The sequence below is a fragment of the Bidens hawaiensis genome, unplaced genomic scaffold (genome assembly GCF_021521415.1).
Source record: "Bidens hawaiensis isolate Kalapana, Puna unplaced genomic scaffold, B.hawaiensis_p1.1 tig00017951_1, whole genome shotgun sequence".
NCBI classification, from domain to species: domain Eukaryota; kingdom Viridiplantae; phylum Streptophyta; class Magnoliopsida; order Asterales; family Asteraceae; genus Bidens; species Bidens hawaiensis.
In genome coordinates this window covers 33,261-56,709 of record NW_027492710.1, presented here as the reverse complement: position 1 = coordinate 56,709, position 23,449 = coordinate 33,261, and the positions used below count along the sequence as shown (strand labels likewise).

Below are 23,449 nucleotides of genomic sequence, written 5' to 3'. Positions count from 1 at the left end.
ATTTGAGTTTTCCGGCGAGTTGCAGGTTTTCGGCGAACACCATATCCATCATTTCACCGCCCACCGCCCCAAAACCGCAACCGCCACCCCCAGTGTCTCACCCAGCCACCTTCCAGGATCGCCTGCGTGCCGGAAAATCGAGTTGCAGGTTTCCGGCGAGCACCATCTTCATCGTATCTCCACCTGTTAAAAATAAAATTTCTGTTTTACCCTCTCAACTAATTTGAATGACATTTTTAGTCCCAAACAATAACGAGGTTAGTGTTCATTTAGACAGGGAGTGGTACAGAAAATAAGGTGAAAGTTGGGAGTGATGGGTGACAAATCGAAAGTTGGAAGTGTTATCTACCAATGAGAGAAAATTAGAAGTATTAAAAACCAATATCCCTTTTTCCTATTCATATTCGAACAATAGAGATTAAAATTGCGTCAACAGGCCATTTAAACCCAATCTGTTCTTACCCGAACATATTTTAAAGTTGCCCAGCGAATCCATTTAAGCGCCACCTTGTGTCAGTGTACCATTTATCAATCATGAAATGAAACATGTGCGTTCAATTGTTAATGACAATGTAACTTCCTTTACTAGTGTGTATCTACACTCAGTATTCATTCAGAAGGCAAAAAAATATCAGTTTTGATAATATTGATCATAGAACATACAACAACGACGTCTAATCGGTATTGCTTGCCACGTTATGGCCCTAACCAAATAATTAAACTTCAGGTTTTAGATGAGAATGATTATATACACCAAAGATCAAATCACAAATCGCCATGCGACTAACAAAACCACACAACAAACAAACATACGGTGGGGGTACAAACTCACAGCTGGTACTCGGGATTAAAAGCAAGAGCTTCCCTATAAATCATCTCCTTCATCTGTTCTTCAGTTGGGGCATGATGCTCAAAGTCAAAGTTAAACGGGTTCATGCACACAGGCTCATCGCTGATGTCATGCAGTGATGTCAGATACGGATGTGCAAGTGCATCTTCAACTGAAACCAAACAATTATATTAAGTTAACATATCAATTTGGGCTATGTTTATTTCTATAAGACCACACTAGTAAAAAGTGGCTAGTACAAAAACAGGTCTAACGGGTCAAACATTTTCATAAGAAACTAGATTATTATAGATAATATTTATTTATTATATAAAATAATATTTATGTATTGTATTAGATAATTTTTGTGAACATATATGCCAAACCAAATATTTATATAACTAACATTTTTGGGCAAAATGTGTATTGGGTCAATCCAATCTCGCTAAATGACCCATTTTGACCCAAGCTCCTTTTGACCCACCACCAACCCGCCTATTTTTGCCACCTCTACTTGCTAGAAAAATAAATTTTATTTATTGTAAAAATAATAATAATTTATTTATTGTATTAGATAATTTTTGTAATCATATATGCCAAATCAACTATTTATATAACGCGTTAATACTTTTGGGCAAAACGTGTTTCTGAGTCAACCCAATCTCACTCACCAAGCTCCTTTTGACCCATCACCGACCCGCCCATTTATGCTACCTATACTTTCTAGAACTATATGTAGCACATCTTGTACATAAATATTAGGTAACTTAACCACGAACCTTTTAGCATCATATTAATATGACGTAAAAAATAAAAATGATATACAATAAATGTAACATTGCATGCCAACCTGTAATTCTCTGTCTCGGATCAAAGGTCAACATTTTCTCAATAAGATCAATGGCAGCGGGATGAACTTGAGGAAACTTTTCATTAAATGATTGTCGCGGATAATGTTGTAGTTGGCGGATGTATCTTTTTGCATTTTCATTCAGAAACCCTAATTCAGCTTCTGATGGAGTTCCAATCAGCTACATGGTAAAAAAAAACCATTAAAAACGTTAAAATGTGACATACATATTTGTTTTATAAGTATTAAAAAAATCTGAAATTATGAAATACCTCCATAAGCAATCTGAGCTGGTGTACATGATCTCTACCAGGAAATAAGGGTTTGCGGTCCATTAATTCCATAAAAATGCAACCGACAGACCAAACATCAATGGCAGCAGTATAATCAGAAGAGTTTAACAACAGCTCTGGTGCACGGTACCATCTTGTGACAACATATTCGGTCATGAAATCGGTTTCGGATGTCACACGAGCTAATCCAAAATCACATATTTTCAGATCACAATTAGCGTTCAAGAGAAGATTGCTTGGCTTCAAATCTCTGTGCAGCACATTTGCAGAATGTATGTATTTTAGCCCACGCAGGATCTGATACAAAAAGTACTGCAACAAAAACAATGAGTCGTTAGCATGATAAGTATATATCAGCATATGTATGCATTTCAACACAAGGTATGCTATATTTTGAGGCCTTATGGTTGGTGCTAATGCATTAAGAGGTGTACAATATTCTTTTTACATAAACCACTATTTTCTTAATGAAGAAGCCGAACTTTACACAATCACTATATACTAGATTGTCAATCAAAACATGCAAAGTATACTGTAAGAACATGGCTAGTCTCCCTCAGTTTCAAGATGAATATAGTGGCACAACTCTTTCCAATCAATTTTGAGGTTCATCAAAGCTACAGGACAGCAGAAATGCCCTGTTAAGAGATATATGTGTATATCAAGGGTAACTAGTCAAAGCCTTATAGATCAGTAAATTACAGTTTAAACTAAGACAGGGGTTAATGATAGATAAAGCAAATGAAAGTTTCAACCGCATTTTCTGCATCAATATAGGCATATAGAAGGGAAAAAACAGAAATATCAGCTTAGTATGAAGTCTTATGAACAAAATTTCTGTTACAGTATTACAATATGAATTTAAAAGATATAAAAAACAGAAGAGATACGGGTCTAAAGATAAATACATTAACAACGTGCTACTAAGACTGAAGAGATATGAGTCTCTAAAAGAACCAAAAGTGTTATAATCATGGGCATTAGAAATTAAAATACACGTCAAAGTAAAGGAAAAACTGACCTGGCAATGTTCCTCTGATAATGATTGATTGGAACGAATTATTTGATGGAGATCAGTATCCATGAGCTCATAAGCAATGTAGACATCATTAAAAGCCGTCCTCTCTGGGGGTGGAATTATATCTCTAATTGCAACAACCTACATTGAAAAAAGAAAACCTACATCAGTTACAGAGAACCACACCTACTGTTAAATTCAGCACTTCTTTATTGTTCAAAATTTCATTTCAAAATCATGGAACTAATAACAATATAAGATGTAAACAATTTACAGCCATGCCATGTGTCAAAGTTTGACTTTGCATTATAAAGTGTTAACACAAAATAAAAGGTTATACTGCATCCATGTACACAGAAAAGAGTCACAACAAAACACAACCTTATGTCAAGAGCACAAGGCCATGATTTGAAGAGAATATCGCATCAAAAATGTAAAATGTTTTCATAACAATGAGCAAAAAAAGAGAGAAGGGACAAAGAAGGTAGATGAAGTAACTACTTAACTAATAAAAAAAGTGGTAGCCAATAAAGTATTATCCTAATCATGTGGCAGCTAATAAAGTCTCATAATCATTGTTCAAGAAACAATAGCAAATCCTATGAATTGCAGAAACTTTTACAGCTCATACCATCAAGCAACAATCAGGAACCGATCTAAACAAACACATGTTATACACGAATATCACATTACTAGATAATCTCATAATCACATCTTAATTCATCTAATAACCAATTCAATCAGCACACTTCAAACATAATCATTCACTTGGAAATGAGCACATTCTCTAATCAATAATCAATAAAAGATACTGATATCACAGTTAGCATCAGGTAATCAACTACTGTTAATTATAATCTTATTATCATTTATCAGTGACTGCATTCATAATCATTTAACTAATCACAAACAGAAACGGACATGATTAACACCACTACTCACTAACGTTTTCATGATCCATATGACGAAGCAGCTTAATTTCTCGTAAAGTCCTCTTAGCATCAATCTTATTATCAAACGCGTTAGCAATCTTCTTAATGGCAACATGCTCATTCGTCTCCGAATTCAAAGCCGAGCTGCACACACATCAAATCAAACAAAATCAAAAACCCGGAATCGATTCGACACAAAAATCAAAAACCCACAATCAATTCGACCCAAAAACAAAAACCCAGAATCAATTCGACCCAAGATCAAAAGCCCACAATCAATTCAATACAAAATCAAAAACCCAGAATCAATCCGACACAAAATTAAAACCCACAATCAATTCATTACAAAATCAAAAACCCACAATCAATTCGACACAAAATCAAAAACCCACAATCAATTCAACCCAAAAACAAAAACCCACAAGCAATTCAATTCAACCCAAAAACAAAAACCCACAATCAATTTCATACAAAATCAAAAACCCACAATCAATTCAACCCAAAAACAAAAACCCACAATCAGTTCAACCCAAAATCAAAAACCCACAACCAATTCGACCCAAAAACAAAAACCCAGAATCAATCCAACCCAAACACAAAAACCCAGAAGGAAAACTGCACCAGACTATGCCGTAGGCGCCTTTGCCGATGGGCATGATCGGAGGTTTATACTTGGCGGTAACTTCAAAGATGTTGCCGATGTTATACTGAATAAACCTGCCGCCGTGACTGAGAGTAGCCGGAATGTTTTCGATTCCGGCGACTGGCTGCGGCGGCGGAGCAGCGGCAGCGTCGGACATTTCAGTATCGGATGGGTGAACTGATGGATCCATTGAATTAGAAACCCTAGAAAGTGAATTGAGTAATTGAAGCAGAAGAAGAAGAAGAATTGGGTGTCTGCGTCTGCGCCAAATTTATTAGTTAACTTCCGTGACCATGTGGTCCATGTACATGTACCATCTCTCTATTTCTCTACCAAAACCAGTTATTATTATTATTATTATTGTTAGGTGATATGTAATAATAATATTATTGTATCTTATTATTAAGTTTTATAGTTTGATGTTATTTGATTATGAAAATTGTAATTATATATTGGATTAGTGATATGTTACATTTATGAAAAGTTGAGTGTGTCGGTAAACGTAAAACATGTGAAAAAAAGTGGTCAACAAAGGTAGTTTTAAAGGTTATGTTGTACCTTTTGATTTAGCTATGGTTATTACAGGGTAAAGTTATCATGTAATAATTGCGTAGCGTATAATAGATACGTGAATTACGCTTAAAGCCATTTTACAAAATGCTCAGTGTTAATATCCAATGCGCTCAAATCCATATATAGTTTTCATAAATATGTTCAAAAAGGGTTTTCACGAAGAAAAGTAAAAAGTTGATCGATTAACTATTCAGATATGTTTTTTTTCGGTGAAATGATTATTAGTTGGATATATATTGACGATTTTGAGATCTTGTGATGTGATTTCATGGATCAATTTCATAAATATGAGTATTTTTGTACATAATGTACGTTAAGCGTTATTGTATTCTATCTTTTATCTATAAAAGTTGATTGTTTGTTGGTAAACGTAAAACATGTGTAATAAAGTGGTCAACAAAGGTATTTTTAAAGGTTATATTAAATTCTTTGGTTCAATTACGGTTATTATAGGGTAAAGTTATTGTACAATAATTGCTTAACATACAATAGATGCGTGAATTATGCTCGAAGCCATTTTACAAAACGCTCAATTTTAAAATCCAATGCGCTCAAATCCATATATAGCTTGTAATAAATACGCTCAAGAAATCCATAATATTCTCAAAAACGGTTTTTGCAAAGAAAAGTAAAAAATATTTTTTTCGGTGAACCGTGTGATTTCATGGACCAGTTTCATAAATATAGTTATTTTTGTGCCTAATGTACATTAAACATTATTGTATTCAATGTTTTATCTATAAAAGTTTATTGTTTGTTGGTAAACATAAAACATGTGCAATAAAGGGTCAACAAAGGTATTTTTAAAGGTTATGTTAGATTCTTTGGTTTAATTACGTTTATACTGGTCATGTGATGGTTAGTGTAAATTGTAAAGTGATAACTTTTACGTTGATTATTACATAGTTTACGGATTTCCATTAAAGTGGATGGTTAGAAAGAAGGTAGGGTATGAAAAGTGAAGCGGGTCAAGCAAGAATTACGTTCAACATAGTAGTCGTGTGTAAGATTTTGAAGCTAAAACAAAAGGATATTGTGAATCACAAATCAAGGAGCAATCATATCCAGTTCTAGAGTCTCTAAACGCTTTCTAGGTTACTCTTCAGATTTTTTTTTCCAACGAACAACAAAGCCCGGGCATCTGGGTGCACCCATTGGTAAAAGACCACTCACGCCCGCGATCAGGCAACACTGGTGATCTGGCCCGTCATTAACTTTAGGGGAAACTCACCATCTAAATTACTAAACTACTGTGGTAAAACCACTGACTCGTGAATTTAAATTATTGATAATTAGTTTAAATACTTGTCAAGACTTTCAAGAAAGCAAGAAAACATTTTATCTAGCTTAATTTGTTGTGTAGAGAGTCTGTAGCGATGTGTGCATTATAATCTATGTTGAGTGTGTTCCTAAAGTTTGTAAATAGTAGTAGATCGTAGTGTGTTCAAGGTTTGTTCAATGTGATTATTGTTTGTTCTTGATCAATTTGTATTTTGAGTCTTTGACTTCATCAACCCAACATTAGAGCATTCTCATTCAATTTCCTATCTCCAAATTAAATACGACACATAATTGTCTTGTGAAAATAGATCAGTAAAGAAAACGGTTGACATTTATAAAATATAGGTAAAGTTAATCTGCAAACAAAAAAATGTGTGAATCAACAATCGTGCAAACTGAAATGAATTTGGAGGCATGGACATTTTGATAAATAAGTGGAAATCATGTTTATAGCGTAATTACGCTATAACTCAAGAAACAAGTAGTGTAATTAAAATAACACTATTTGAAAATTATATAGTGTAATTAAATAACACTACTAGTTTCTTGAGTTATCGTGTAATTATTCTATGATCTTCTTTACCAAAATGTCATCGCGTGAAACTTTCATTCAATTCGTACAATTCGCATGGAAAATCAACTTTGTATTAGATTCAACCTGTATAAAATATAACCAAAATGATTGAAGTTGGTTGATAAGTTATTATAACGACCACAATCTTACAACTTCTAACGTTAATCAATATCTTATTTGATTGACATGCATCCTAATAATCATTTTGAAAAACCACATGTATACACATCTGGCTCAATATCAAACCAATTACCTTTTTCTTTTCAAAAGTTTTGGAACAAATGAAAAGTACGTGGTTCCAAATACACAGAATTATAAGTTCAAATATATTAAATTAATTGTTATCATAATGGCATCCCATTTGTTATTTGTTTATAATTCAAACAATGGATTTTGCAATTTGACCTAGTCTTTTTGTACTATACCATTGTTACAAGCAGAAGGCGACAAACAAGTAAGTGTGTCTGGTTATATATTTGTTTTGTTCATTTTGACAACGATTGACAAAAGATTTTCTTTTTCATCCAAAATTGTTTAATCTAAAAATAAAAATTAAAAAATATATATTAATTGCTAGACAAAAGGGTTTTCTTTTTCATTTTGCCAAATATCATCAGACATGTCCATTTTGCCACGTTTAAATATCACCATGTGGTCCACTAAAGCAATATGCTAACCATTAACTCAATCCAACAATCTTTAAATTAGTCAGCAAGTGGAAACAAGAAGTCAAACTCTACATAATGCTTTACAATACACATCAACCACTTCAAATCCACACTCCAAAATATTGTTTCCATCCAGGAAAAAAAAGACTTTTAATCTAAGCACCAGCAGATACAAGGTATGACATGTGTATGTATATATTTATATATATATATATATATGAGATCAGATATATTATAGATGGAAATCAAGCCGAACACAGAACAAAAGCTCAAATTATACAGTGACCTCAGATATGTAACAGTGGAACTCGTCCAGATCCACATTTGGAGGGGTAAAACAGTCATGTCACATTGCTGCTTGGAGGACGGCCAATCAGCCTGCATTGGTCTGGAAGTAAAGACGAGACGACTTGACCAGAGATTCTAAAAAGTTCACCATCGATTCCACACCCGTTGTGTGTGCTTTTTCCTGGTTTTAGCTTCACCGATTTAACCTGCAAAAATATAAAATTTTATAAATCCAAATTTTAAAACTTTTAACCAAAAATATATAACAGTACCTTCACATATTCAACATAAGGAAGAGAAAGGTGTCGGCCCATCTGTAACAGCAAGAAGAATCTCAACAACCTTAATCTTCCAGTTCCATGAACTAACAGTAAATCCATAGTATTATCATCATGTTCTGCTTTTGGTGCCACCACTTGATTACTCAAACTTTGAACTGTTTTACAAGAATGGTTGCAAACAAGAATACCAAGAAACTTTCCTTTTTTAACTACCCAGTTTTCTTTCATTGTAACCCCGGATTCCCTCCTTTCGCCACTTTCAACCTCATCTGGTGGGCAAGGTAATTCAATCGGGTTTTCCATTTCCCAATTGGGTTCTGTGTCCCACTTCGGTTCCGCACCCCAAACTGGGCCCGGATCGGACATTGTTGACGATATATCCTCTTTATCATTCGCTCCTAGGTTTCCCCACGAAGATCTAGTAGGATCCTGTTGTCAAAGTATAGTTAGATTTTATGCTCCACATCGGATGAACAATTAACCTTTATCATCATTATTTGTATATATTTCGTTTCCTACATAACTGTGTTTATACATGTACTGTTTAACGGTCTAAAAAATCTGCATTTTTATGTATAATTAGATTTTATGCACCAGATAAATCAGGAAAATAGGTTTTTTATTAGGACTAATTAAAAAAAGGTAGTTCAATTTGCAAAAATTTCTGTTCTGGGTAATATATTATCTTTTTGGGTAATATATTATCTTTCTCAATTACAAAAAGATACAAACTTTCAAAATATTTTTATTGAAAGTAAAAGAACCGTACAATTTTTCTAGTTTGGTCTGTGGAAAATGATTGTTTACATTTCTGCATCGAATGCAAAAAATCTGTGAAAAAATCAAAAAGATGCTATGTGTGTATGCTGTATTATAGTTCAAAAAATCTGTGTTTTTGACGTATTTTAGGCTGCTAATTAGCTTGAATGTCATAAAAGTGAGTTTGTAACCTGTGATGATGTCAGCCCACTCCAGCCTTTATCTGCCCTCGACTTTGAGCGTGTTCTTGGCCTATTTGGAGTTGCAGAATGTGGTAACGGAGAATGAATAACTTCTGGTTCAGATGTCACATTGCTTCTTCCGCTAGAAAGACGTTTTGACTTTGGGTCAATGGCCCGTACATAATCTGATGGCTCAGTGCTACTACATGTTGTATCCATCTCGAGTCCAGACCGACCCGGTGTCATTATAGAGTCAATGCTTGATAAACTAGAGGCTCTCGGGATGCCATCTGTATTTGATCTCTTCATGACATCCGTGTATAGATCTGACATGTCAACTACATCCTTGTCAGCTAATGCTCGTCTTTCAAAGTTGTTTTTTCCTTTGGATGCTGGTAGATATTCCAGTTCATAGCTGTACTTTGGTAAGCATAAGAATTTGAGAACGCCAGCAACAAAATAACGCAGAGGACCGAAGCGTTTCTGGTATCTTTCAGAAAGTTCCAACACTGTGTGACAAAAATTAATATATTATTTATTAACATAACAGTTAATATTGTTAAGTCATCAGAGAGTAACAGAGCTTACCATCACTAACAAAACCAAAGTATGACACGGTCATTCCAAAATGAATGACACCTGTCTGAATCCATTCAACAGCAAACACATCTGTAGCAGTCAGACCTCCCTGAAAAAAAGAATTACAATGCATATATATATTAGCTACTTGTTGAACAATTATGTACATTAATTTAGTTTATCTTTATAGAACACATAAGAAGCCTTTTACACCAAACTAATTGAGATAGATAAATAAAAAAGAAGACGCAATACATAAGTGGAAAACACATTGTTTTATTTAACCTCTCGAATCATTTATTCAAAGATTCAGACATTAATTTAACATGGTTGTAAAATCGTGCCTTAGCGCCAATTAATTGCTAGTCAGTACCTTACTGACTAATCGCCGATTAGTCTCTATTTGGTCAAAATTGGTCAAAAATTGAGCGTTTGTATATAAAATTTGGTATATGTGTGTGTATATTTAAAGAACTGCATATAAAATTACGATCCGATTAATCCCTAGTCGGTACCCCCGTCGGCCAAATTGCACCTAGCAAGCTCTACAACACTGAATTTTAATCAACATCGTTTTTGCAATCACAATTTGAAGTGTCTTCTTAATAGTGTACTCTTTAGATTGTATAATATTTGTCTGATTGTAATAAGCAGTAAAGCGAGGTGAAAAAAACATGTTTGGCCTCAAATATTATAGTTGTGTTGTGTTTGACCTGTGTTTGACTTGAAACCCATACTAATAATACCAAGCATTACCTTCACTATAGCTAGTGCAGCAGAAACTGGATCCCTAACTCCAAGAACGGTCCAGACTAAGGAATTGTCAGAGCCAGCAGGTATGATACCAATCGGGATTGATATTGCTTCTTTCTGGTTGTCTCTGCAAAGAAGACCGTTTAGAACCTGTACAATAAATCAAATTATTCAATCAACTACTAGTAAAATATATCATACACATCCATAGCTATTATTAAAATAACAGTCTTAATCTTTTTTTTAAAAAGGATTTTAAAAGTTATATGCATTACCGCACACTTTGTATAACTTTGACTTGCTTGACCCATTCAAACCGCATGTTTCCTTATAAGCAAATTTTATATCAACACATTATCGATCGGCTATCCGTTTTGTATATCAAAAATCCACAAAAGGTGTAAGGGGCACAAATTGTATATAAATAAAGCATGCATTATTTTTGTAAGTTGGCACTCATAACATTCCATGTTCAATAATTATACTCCCCTTCATTTAAGATGACATAGAGCAATTCGCTTATAAGTAACTCAGCGTGCAAAAATGATATTCGACTTCTTGCAAAAAAAAAAGGCTTTTACCAAGTTTGTTTATAGCTCTTGTAAATTGTAGGAAAAAACATTGGTATTTAAATAACTATTGACTTATAATTAAACTAAGGATACAAATTTTGGCTTTAAAGTCATCTAAATTTGGCAAGAAGTAAAGAAATAGACACCTACTAACTTGCATTTTATTGTATTTGTCCTTAAAATTCACTCTAACCGAACACTTTATACTCATTCCATCCAGTGAACTTCAATAAACTATACTTTCTCATCGTTTATTGATGCTTTAGATCAACTCTCGTTTGTTGTAAAATCAGCATACTTTTTTGGAGATTATAAATGGTTCCTCATTAGAACCTCCATTTTATGGAATATATTATTATTGTACTTAGTGCTAAAGAGGCATGCTGAACTACTAATCCTTGTACAACAAAAAAATTGTAGTGGCCAAATGCAAAAAAAATGATATATTAAACACCAACCTCATTGACAAGTCCATCGCCTCCAACACATATAATTCCTGGTATTAGAACAAAACACAAATGGCTTAAGGATTGACATGTTATTCTCCAAAAAAACAAAACAAATAAATAAATAAATAAAAAGATGCAAAGCACCTACCATCAGGACATGTGCTAAAATCAACACTGAAAGCCAGATCTCTTGCATGACCAGCAGATGTTGTTTTGACCACCTCCAGCTTAAAACCTGCAAGCTGCAATTATAGAAATGATATATATCTTCATGAATAAAACAGATATTTAGAACACATGCGTTCATAAAGATTAGTGATAAACAACAAGGTACCTTAAATATGGGTTCGACCAAACTATGAAAAACTTTGCTGGAGCGACCACGTCCGGAGCGGGGATTTAAGATGACAAGCATCCTAGGTGGACTTTTACTTTTTATATGTGAATAAGAAAAATCAGTAGCCAATATTTCTGAATCCTGCTTCTTTGAAGATACCAAAGGAAGAGGTGTAAAATTCACAAAACACTGCTGATCTGCAAGCCCACTAACCCACTGACAAGCTTCATCTGGAGTAGAAGCCAAAAAGCAAAAATCTTTCCTGCTTCTACCAGATTTCAGGAACCGAGACAGGCTGTATGAATGCTTTTTTACAGGGTATGAGTGTACTATAAAATGTCTCAAACCATAGTTGTAAGATACCTGCACAAGTCATTGATTGAATTAACTAAAAAGTTCCAAAACATGAAAAAAAAATATGTAATGGGTAATAACTTTCGTCACCTTTACAAATGTGTTAAGACATTTCAAGTTTATAAGGCCTGTAAACGGACCAAACAGACATGAATGGAGCATGTTCATGTTTGTTTAACTTGAACCGACAACGATTAAACATAAACAGTTAAAAAAACAGGGTTTTCTTGTTTGTATTCGTTCGTCAAGAAAATGAAAGTGTTCGTTTATGTTTGTTCGTTAACAGCATAACGAAAGAACGTAACTGAACATAAACAAATGGGCAAAACTGAGCTAAAACCAATTAGAAGGAAATGTGAACAACATTGTGTTGAGCCTAAAAAGTTATTAAAACTAGACTGCATTGCAACAGGCCTAAAAAATTTAAATAAATATATTAAAGAATGCAAATGATTAAACTCAAACAAACGTAAATGAAGGAACTCAAATGAGTTTAAATGAACAAACATTCACAAACATAAATGAATGAACGAGACATGTGTTCATGTTCGTTTTTTAACTAAATGAACTAAGATTTTTTGCTCATGTTCATTTGTGTATTTAATAAACGAACTTCCCGCCGAACAGTTTGTTGAACGCTTGGTTTGTTTACACGCCTAAAAAACTAAAGTCTTAAAGAGAAAAACCAAGAGAACACACTTAAGTATGTCAAGATTATGCAAGCCAATTTCTTTACAATAAGAAGTGTGGAGATTTGGGCAATTTGTTCATCTTTTCAAGTGTCAAGATTTAACCACTTTGTCCAGGTTTTAAAGTGTAAAGACTTAGAAGAGTGTGAATTGTTGTAATGAAGAGAGAAAAAAACTAAGACATGAAAATTATGATTTTCTTAGAATACTTACAGAAATGACGTCATCAAGGCTTAAAACATGAGAGCCCCAAACCAATGCCCTGCTAGTTAATTTAGCATCAACAGTATGTAAGTGTGCATTTTCGGTTGAATTTTGTGCATTGGTAACTTTAATGTTCTTCCGCTTATCCAAAACTAGCTTTCCAGAAATGACTTCATATCCCAGCAAATCAGATTTTTCATCTCCAATATCAATTCTGTGTTCCTCCCTCTTTGCTTTCTTGATATCATCACTGCCGGCGCTGACATCATTTCTTCTAGAAGCCTTAACCTTTGTGCGTTTTTCAGGGAATACAACTGGAGATGTTTGTTGACCACCAGTTGATATTTGAGAACAACAGTTAAGGCGTCGAAGTGATTGTTGAGGAGTTCTTAAAGAATTGCTCTTCGGAAGACTGCCACTGTTCTGCATGCCGATTATGGTGCGGAAAGAAACGGACACAAATGACAGTGGCAATCGAAAACTTGTCTTAGCTGTAAAGTCAACGAAAAGTCAAAGTCAACTTTAAGAACCAGCAGAAGAAAAACAATCTATATGTTTTTAGAAACCTAGGAACATGTTTTGGGTATCATCTATATAATTGGTGAGAGTTCGTAAAGAGAATAAAATATGTCTTAACTCATAAGAGCATATGCACAACAAAATACAGATTTTGAGAACAATTACTTAGTCTGATAGATAACAAATCATTTTTTAAGTTCCAAAATTACTTATTCGACCATTGTCATCATTATACAGCATTGCTGATATTGGTTTAGATCCATAGTTGTCAATAGAAAATACGAGCGCTACTGACAACTATGTTAGATCCAAAAAGTTACCCTAATTTGTCAATATTAAATAGCATGTATAAGAAACAACTTAGACACAGAGAACAAGAAATGGAGAGAAACTAAAGTACCGTTTATCAACTATTTGTATTTCAATTGACTAACCTAGCTAATATGCTTAATCCCAGATAGTAACTACCTACTTAAAGGTGAGATAAAATTATAATAACAGCCCAAAATATCTTCTTTGACCTTAAACCTTATAACCCTCACCAAACACTATTTCACGAGTATGCATCAACAAATAGAAAACTAGATGATGCTACCTGAATATGCCCTCGGTTTGCCATCTTATCAGACAGCCATATCCCACAAATATGCATAAATGAGAAAATAAACTAACTAATATTACCGTCTCCTCTAAAACCCTATGCATGGTCCCTCTGCACAATCTTAAATGTAACAGATTAAAGAAACCAGCAAGACAGAGATAAATCCAAATGCCTGGCAGTTACCTAAGATATCACTTGCTAATAGAGACTTCTGATAACAAATCATATAATTGTGACTTCTGAGAACAGCTATATTTATTTCAGTTGACTAAGCTAGCCTAAATTTTAAATCCTCCACTGTTAATAATAAATCCCAAATTATAACTACCAAATTAATATGAGATTCATAAAACTACAATTACAGCCCAACATATCATATTTGGCCTTAATCTTGTATCCCTCACCAAACCAAACATTATTTATTAGTATATGCATCAACAAATAGAACTAGATGATGTCATCTGACATCATCCTTATCAGCTACCTGACCTATGTTTTCATTAGTATCATAGTTATTACAAGCCCTCGCTTCTTGCGCCTAGGCCCAAATTTTAGGCAAAGCCCAATATACGCGCTTCTAGTTCCTAGGCCCTCGCTTCTTGAAGTTGACGACACGTTTATTGATATTGATGAAGGATCAAGACCAATGATCATTTAAACCTTTACTATTTATTACTTTTTGAACTTTTGGTACTTTACTTCGAATATTTTGTTATTCAAGTTTTCGGGATTACATCTTGACTCTTTTAGAACTTTTGGTGCTAATTAGATGATATTAAATGTCATATAATAGCCGCTTATTATTTTCTCACGCCCTCACTATTTTTGCGGCTTGCACCTAAGCCCCAGGCGACTGTCCGTCTGCACAATCTCAAATGTAAAAGAAACTAGGTAAAGGTAAAACTAACTGCCTGCCTAATAATAATTACTTATAAAAAAATATCACTTGCTAATTGTGACAACAAATGATAATATCCTAATTTCAAATAAACTGTGAGCACCGGATCGAACGAAGAACATTCAAACTCAACCAAACAACAACAGCAAAACCTCTCTTATACTCTCTCCCATCACCATTATAATTATAACGTAAAATTCAGCTAATACAAACCCTAATTAATTAATGAATTCAACATCAGCATTAACTTCCAGATTCCTAAACAATAATTTACCCAACAATTTCTACGAATAATATTAATAATAATTCAAACAAAAACATATTCCTCTAGCAAGCAGATCAAGTAGAATATATATGTATGTATATATATATATAGCAATCGTAACGGAAGTACCAAATGATGCGATCGCCAGTTGATCAATTGTCGACGGAGAACACGGCGGCGTTAGGTGGACGGCGGCGGACACCGGTAAAATGACGATTATTATTGCTAATATTATTATTATTATTATTATTATTATAGATTTGGAGAATAAAAGAATCGATGACTGTATGTATGAATAATAATAATATGATGATGATGATCCAGAAACAATTCCCACTCAATATTATTATCTTTATTTATTTCCGTTATGTCTTTTTGTTTTTTTTTTTGTTTGTTTGTTTTTTTTTTTTTTGTTTTTTTTAAACAAACAAATAAAACCGGCTACCAGGTTAACCCGATAGTGACGTTGGATAGCCTAAGCTCGTCATCTCTTGTTTTAGGGAAAACCAGTCATCCAATATCAATTGCGGTAAAACTCGTTAGGATCAGATTCGAACTTAAGATCTTATAGTCTCCCGCTCCTAAATTTTTGTTTCCCCCTTAAGATCTTACGTGTTTTTATTATCATTTGTAATTATCATAGATAAAGATTCTATGTAACAACTCACGTTTTATAAAATAAGTTTCTATCAACTAACTTGTTATTATATTATAAGCTATATAGCCGTATAAAATTACTACTTCAATGATTATGATTAGGTGATTTACTAAAAAAACTGTCTAATAATAAGTTAACATGAATATTTAGAATTAGACAAGCCGATAACCTCTTAACACAAGTCAAGATATAATTTAACTATTTGCATTATAATCGAAGAATCATGCAAAATCAAACATATTTATGTTTAATGTGTACGTGTGATCGCATCTGTTACCGTCACTGACCGTCATTGTGAATTGACTGCCATTGCGACGCACTTGTTAGTGTTTTCATCTTTGCTAATTGAATTATAATTGAATTTTACCACTAGTCTATCACTAGTCTATCAGTTATTATGTTTTGTAATTACACTTTATGAAACTTCATAAACTACGTGAAATATATTCCTATGTACGGTAGTTGTTAATGTTAATAGTACAAAAAAGCTAACTTATTTTTTTTCGAACGGTTACAAGCTAACTTATTTCATAAGTGAAATTATTTTCTTATTATATATATATATAATAGATGTAGTAAAGACTAATATGTTATATGTAATGTAATATATGGTATATACATTGCGGCGGAAAGTTAGACTAGGGGTAATGGGGCGCGGTGGGTGGGGGTGGTCCAGGTGGCTGATTACGTGGCTCGCGAACACCACTACACCCTTCATGTGATCAGGGGCGCGGACGGCGGGGGTGGCCGGGACTGCGGGGCTTGAACGAGTGTTTGAGCATGGGTTGAATAAAAAAATTGGGGTGGATCAATCAAGCCCCAGTACACCCTATGGGGCTTGATCACGAGTCATGTCATCACTTACGTGTCGGCTTTTGATTAGATCACTTGGGGCTCAACCAAACCCCATTACCCTTAGCCTTAATATGCATGATCTAAAATACATTTTGTTATTTAATGGCTTACAATTATGACAATGAGTATCACTAAAACATCTCATTTAGATACATGTACGGAAGGTTGTTGGCTACCCAAACATGTAACAAGCTCATATTTTGTACTCTCATTTTAATAATAATCTCTAATGTTTAGTCTATTCCACGTAGGGGGTAGGGGGTATGTGTTGTGGTTCGATGCGGTTTTTGATTAAAACCGAATCGAAAACCAAACTTTTGGTTTTATGGTTTTTAAAATCGTTTGGTTTCGGTTTTCAGATTTTGATTTTTGGGTTCGGTTCAGTTTTGCTAATCGAGCCAAAAAATTTTAGGCAAAAAATTTTTTTTGACACCCAAGATATTGAAATTGGGCTTGGTATATCTTTTTTCTTTAAACTAATTATTAATTGAATATTAAATATTTAGACTTCAAATATTAAAAGCTAATAAAGAATACATTTAAAATCAAAACTACAAGTATTATTAGTTATTAACAATGTGCGGAAACCAAATATATTTGTTATCAACCATATGCTAAAACTAAACAAATAGTCATCGGTAGATTTAATTTTAATGGTTATGGTTAAAATATTAGGGTAAAGTTAAAATACAAAGGAAGTTAAAAATGAGAAGTGTGAGAAATATTTGTGACCACACAAAAACCCCTTAAAAATAAATTTAAAAAAATAATAAAAAAATCATAACTCAAAATATAAATAAAAAAGCAAAAAAAATTAAAAAACTAAAATGTTTCCGCCATCATTCTCGTTAAAAAATTCAAAATAAGAAAAAAATAATGAAAAGACACAATGCTGAGATCAAAGACACAATGACGAAAATGAACAAAAGACACAATTATAACGAAAAAAGACATAATAGATCGCAAAATATAACACAATGCCGCACAAAATATAGCACAATGTTGAATAATATAACACAATATAAAGAAAAAATGACACAACGTCAAGAAAAAAAACGCAATCAATGATGAAAACAAACTCAAAACACAATGATAAACAAAAATATACAACTTTTTCACTCACCATTGTTTTTTTGTTTTTTTAGAACGAGAAAGACGGTGGAAACATTTTTGTGTTTTTATTTTTTTTCGTTTTTTTATTAAATTTTGAGTTATGATTTTTTTTTAATTTTTAGGGGTTTTTTTGTGTGGCTAAAAATCGTTCTCATCCTTCTTATTTTTATTCCCTTTTGTAGAATAACTTGACCCTAAGATATTACGGTTATTTCATTTTTTTTTATTTCGGTTCAGTTCGGTTCGATATTATTGATTCTTAACAAAATACGAAACCGAACTAAAACCAATATTTTGGTTTCTTCTAAAGTTCAAAACCGAGTTGCGGATTTCTAATTCGGTTTGGTTTTTTTTCGGTTCTGTTTTTTTGGTTTCGGTTCAGGTTTTCCGGGTTTGTGCACACCCCTAATTCCACGAACTGGTTTCAGACAATGTTCGTAGTGGAAGCTCAAAACATTGTTTAAAAGAAGTTTGGCAAGTTCTTAGTTACATAAACAAGCTTTAAAGTAAAGATCTTAATCAATTTCGAGGCTCTTTTATTCTTGCTTCACGTTTTGTATAACGTGTGACAAACTAAGTTCAAATCACTCATTTGAGAATTCGCCGTTCTTCTTCAAGCATGTTGACAATCGCTACTACGTGGTTGATCTTGTAGGAATATGAGTCACTTTTTATATTAAAATAATAACGATATTCTCGTTATTAACTTGAGAAAATAAGTAGTACATATACCGTAATACAAAATAAATATAAACAATGAAAAACATAATAAATATGTTAAATGTTTCAACTCAAGAAGTTCAAAAGATAAAGCTTTCAACTTGTTATTCAGCAACATCTTCTTGTAATCTCCCTGATAATAACTTAAAAACTAAAATTTCCATTTTTTACCATAACAACGGCTTTTACATAAGAATGAAAAAAAGTATAAAAAAAACATATTTCGCACCTCTACATAAGACAAAAGTTGTTATTCAGCAACGGCTTTTTTCATTCTTTGGCTTTCAAGAATGAAAAAAACAAAAGTTGACGGTTGAGGCTGAGACACATGTTCAACACGCTTCCCTTAAAACATATTTCGCGCCTCTACATAAGACAACGCGTCTGTCTCTCAGGTACAACAACCAAAGCAGTTTGTACCAGCCGGAGATGTCCACGCGCCCGAGGTTACATCTGGTAAATTTTAGTGTTAGAACTTGCGGAAAAAATAAAAAGAATGAAAGGTAGAAATCGAATACAGAAACTCATCTCTATAGGTTCTCAACATATGGGTCTTCAAAACTTTTTTCTTCACCAAGAACTCTTCACGTATGCATACATATTTCATTGTATTTTCAAGCATTTTCAAATGAAGCACCTAGCCTATCATATATACAAGAGTCATGGATAATGGAAAATCTCTCTTAATTAGAAATTAATTAGAGTCATAAACTCTAATAAATTAATCAAGTTCCTTAAGTAACTTTACTTAAGAGTTTCACCATATGAAAAGTCTAATAATAATAATCTATACTATATATAATACACCAAATATGGGTAAATTAAGACACCCATTTTTAAGTAATTTACAACACTTAAAGCATGAAGTACATGTCTAATTAAAGGTAAACTTGTCTTTTAAACATAATTCACTCAACTTACAAGTTTGCCCCCTCATCTTTACCCATATCGTGTTTTTAGTTTCAACTTTAAACCAACCTCTCCCCCACGATTTTTAAACGACAATAAGTTTTTCATACGTTAATACTTTTGTAAAAATATTGCACCATCATCATCATCATCATCATCATCATCGTACTCAGTATATCCCACCAATAGCAAAGCTATGGTAGGGTCTGAGGAGGGTAAGATGTAGACAGTCTTACCTCTACCCCATGGGGATAGAGAGGCTGCTTCCGGTGAGACCCCCGGCTCGATAGTAGTTTTGCATCAAGCCTTGGACATATTACATAAGGCACATAGCACTCAATCATCGGGACGCCGGCTGATTGGTGCATGTACCCTTGTCTTTCGGCTATCAACGCCACCACATGATGCCTGATTAACCTTCCATCACTTTTAACGTTATTTTCACAAAATTAGTAAAATAACGTCAAAATTAGTGCAATTTTACTTTTGCCCACCCGAGGGTTCACACATATATACATTATATGCGCACACCGCAAGCAGGGCATATTGCACCATAAAAACGAGTATTTTATTCCTTTTAATTTGTATATAATACTATTATAATTTTTTCAATTGAAAAAATTAATATGTTACGTAGAGGTGTTCAATGCCGGTTTTGATTGTTTTTAAACGAAAACTAAACCATTAAAAATTGAAACCAAACTGTTATTAACGGTCTGGTTCTGGTTTGGTTTAAGAGTTTAAGCTTTGATAATAAAATTTGCTTAAAATGATTATTAATATAACTGTATCATCAATCCCAACTAAGTCAAAGTATGATACTTAAAAGGATAAAGGAAGTAAAAAAACCACTGAAAGTAAACAACCCAGCCGGGAAACCAAACCGATGAACAGTTTAAACGGTTTTAAGGTTTTTAAACCGAACCATGAACACTCATAATTATTACGTGATTAATAAATCCGCATTTAAAGACCCGCTGCATCGCGCGGGCACTCGTCTAGTTTCAAAAAATTAATTTCCATTCAATATTTTCTAATTTTCCAACATATCTTTCTCTTTCCCAGCCGTCCTCCAGGCTCCATGTCTCTCATTTACGAGTTTAAAGCTAATAATTTTATAATTTTTTAAATAAACATTTTAATATCTGATCTTAAATCCGGCCCGGTGAACTAATAAGACGACATGTTTGTTATCCCGTCTAACTGTGAAAACATTAATTTAAAATATGAAAGATAATAATGTTGTTCATTATTTCACAAAATTAGTAGATCTGCAAAATGTTGTTGAAGTTGTAATTTTCTGATTTTTAGTTTGACTTGTGTTTCTAATATTTGGTTGTATAAAACATAATCTAGACCTTGTAAAATAATAGTGGTGTGGATTTAAAAATAAAGATTGTATAGGTCTATAAAAGATGTTAGTTATGTGACTTCATTTTTACGAATCTTTTATAGTTAAAGTAGATTAGCTAGACCATCCGTAACGGGGTTGAAGTGATGCGCCCGTAGCCTGAGACCAGGTGAGCAACGGTGGGAAGGCCTCCGTAAAGAAGCCTCTTCACATTATTATCACGTAGGCGGTGAAGTTTTTTTTTTTAACTGGTGAACTTATAAATTGTGATCAGAAAGCTAAAACAAAGATCAAATAACTTTCAATTTTATTAACAAAGAAAAATATCTCAATTTTATTAACACCAGACTTGGCCCTCTACAAACCCATTTAAAACCTTCTACTTCCAAGACAAGTAATAAGTAATTTACTTAATCCGGGTAAATGGGTAATCTTTAATATCTTATACATCTAAACCACACACCACTTTTTCAGATCTATCTAAAGATTAAATCCAGAGGTGGTGATTTTAACTTATTACGTGTAAATGAGTTGATTTAGGTTATGTTTAAATCTAATAGGTCTAATGGATTAACCTAATGGGCTGAACTTATTACATGTAAATGTATTAAAATGCGGCAAAACACCAAATCACCTACGATTCTACCTTGTGGTATCAAGATGTGTACATATTGACGTATCTCTTCATGAGGTTGATGGTTCAAATCCTTTCCCAAACTAGACAATGATATAAAATGTGGATTTATGAGTACGATTAGTAATAGTGGGGATGTAAGTTAATTGTCTCAAAAAACATAAAAACCTCATGATTTCTTTGCCATAAAAGTTAAAAATGTTACATTATAGTTTTTACAATCATATTTTACATGCTATATCTTTTAGAAGTTCATAAATTGTTTATGGCTATATGGGTAACACCCCGATAAAAAAAATAAGATAGCATCTACACACTAGAAGACAAATCAGGGTCTAACATAACTATACGATGGAAAGAGGCCCACAAGATCGTACCCAAATATCTTTGAGATAGCGACGGGTAGGGGTCTTCACCCGGGGACCACGATCGAAATGGTACGAGTGTGGATGCGCTAGGTTTTATAAAAATATGTAGTTGTATATGTTACCAAGTTTTATATAAGAATATCTCAATTTACATATTTTGTTGTGTGTTCAGCATTAATGAATGGCTCTCAAAGACTATTAACCAGTCTTGTAATCATTTATTAACCCTATAAAGGAGCCCATCATAATCCATATCAATATAGACTACGGCTTGCGTGAACAATGGAACAAGCAAGACGTAGTTACTGATAAATATACAAGTATGTATCGTGCCAAATACACACTATTTCTATTAGGAAATATGAAAAATTCTTAAAAGAAAAAAAAAAGGGTGAGGGGTGGGGGGAGGGGTAATAACATGTCAAAACAGTTAACAACGTTGGAATTAAAACTGGTTGCCTTACAAAAAAAAAACAAATATAAAAAAAGGTTAACAAATACAAAAGTGTAATCCACTAATATATACTAATAATTAAGGATGAGATTTTTTTTTTCCTGAATGTCGATTTGTACATGTACCCATACCGGCTATTTGATGCCGGTATCAAGATTTATTGATTTCAGTATTCGATAAAAACGGTATTGGTACCGATTTGTATGTGTAGAGTTATTATTGAGCATCAGATACGACTACCCATGCCTTCCTTTCTCGTGTTTCTACATAAATTGGTGCCATCAATCTGCTTGGGACATTTTGTATGTTTTGGTTTTGGTTTTGGCATTATGGTTTTGTTGATTATGAATGAATTTGATACGTTTTACGGCTGCTTGATTACCCATGGTTACAAATAAATTTGATACAATTAATGAAAATATTAAACAAAAAAGTACCCAAACACCGTACCGAAATATCAGTACTGGGCGAATACGTTCGGTACCCATTTCTGTTCAAATTAGGTATCGGCACAGTACTGATTCCATCCTTACTAATAACCGAAAATGCAAAAATGTTACATGCGACTGACTACCGTCAAGAGGCGTCAGGACTCAACAAGTCAACGGGCATGTTTGGTGCTCAGGCAAGGACAGGTTTTCATTTGGTGGTTAAAATCATGTGCGGCTGTTGCGGAGGTTCTTAGACTCATCTTTAATGTTTTTACGTTCAATGTTCTCAGGCCGGACCAGGAACCATAAACTAAAGCAGTCCGCCTGAATCGTTACATGAGCTAGTTGGTTAGATCGTTTCACGACTGAAATGATAACCAAAATAAACTATATTTTGTTACAAATTTGATAGAAATCTAAATTAGTTATGACATTATTCGGTTCTTGAGTCTGGCTCAACAGGTCCGACCAGAGGACAAGGCATTCGGTTCCTTGTTTTTAGGTTCCGAAAACAATGTGTAGATTTCTATGTAATGCTTACTTGTTTACAATGAGACACAATGTG

The 23,449-nt window shown here is 33.5% G+C and overlaps 2 protein-coding genes across 2 annotated transcripts; both read right to left on the bottom strand.

Moving 5' to 3' along the window:
- Positions 1-637: 637 nt before the first annotated feature.
- LOC143555055 (mitogen-activated protein kinase homolog NTF4-like) lies at positions 638-4,903 on the bottom strand. Its single transcript, XM_077044688.1, has 6 exons — positions 4,544-4,903; positions 3,937-4,066; positions 2,994-3,131; positions 1,952-2,284; positions 1,680-1,860; positions 638-1,001 (listed from the first exon to the last, which is right to left on the bottom strand). Exons 1-6 carry the CDS (start codon positions 4,753-4,755, stop codon positions 829-831), a joined length of 1,167 nt encoding a protein of 388 aa, XP_076900803.1. The 5' UTR covers positions 4,756-4,903; the 3' UTR covers positions 638-828.
- A 2,788-nt stretch (positions 4,904-7,691) lies between these two features.
- Positions 7,692-15,719, bottom strand: LOC143555054 (sphingoid long-chain bases kinase 1-like). Its single transcript, XM_077044687.1, has 10 exons — positions 15,521-15,719; positions 13,118-13,599; positions 11,859-12,224; positions 11,673-11,766; positions 11,534-11,571; positions 10,507-10,653; positions 9,760-9,859; positions 9,181-9,680; positions 8,222-8,659; positions 7,692-8,155 (listed from the first exon to the last, which is right to left on the bottom strand). The coding sequence occupies exons 2-10, from the start codon at positions 13,535-13,537 to the stop codon at positions 8,003-8,005; spliced, it is 2,256 nt and encodes a 751-aa protein (XP_076900802.1). The 5' UTR covers positions 13,538-13,599; positions 15,521-15,719; the 3' UTR covers positions 7,692-8,002.
- Positions 15,720-23,449: the final 7,730 nt, after the last annotated feature.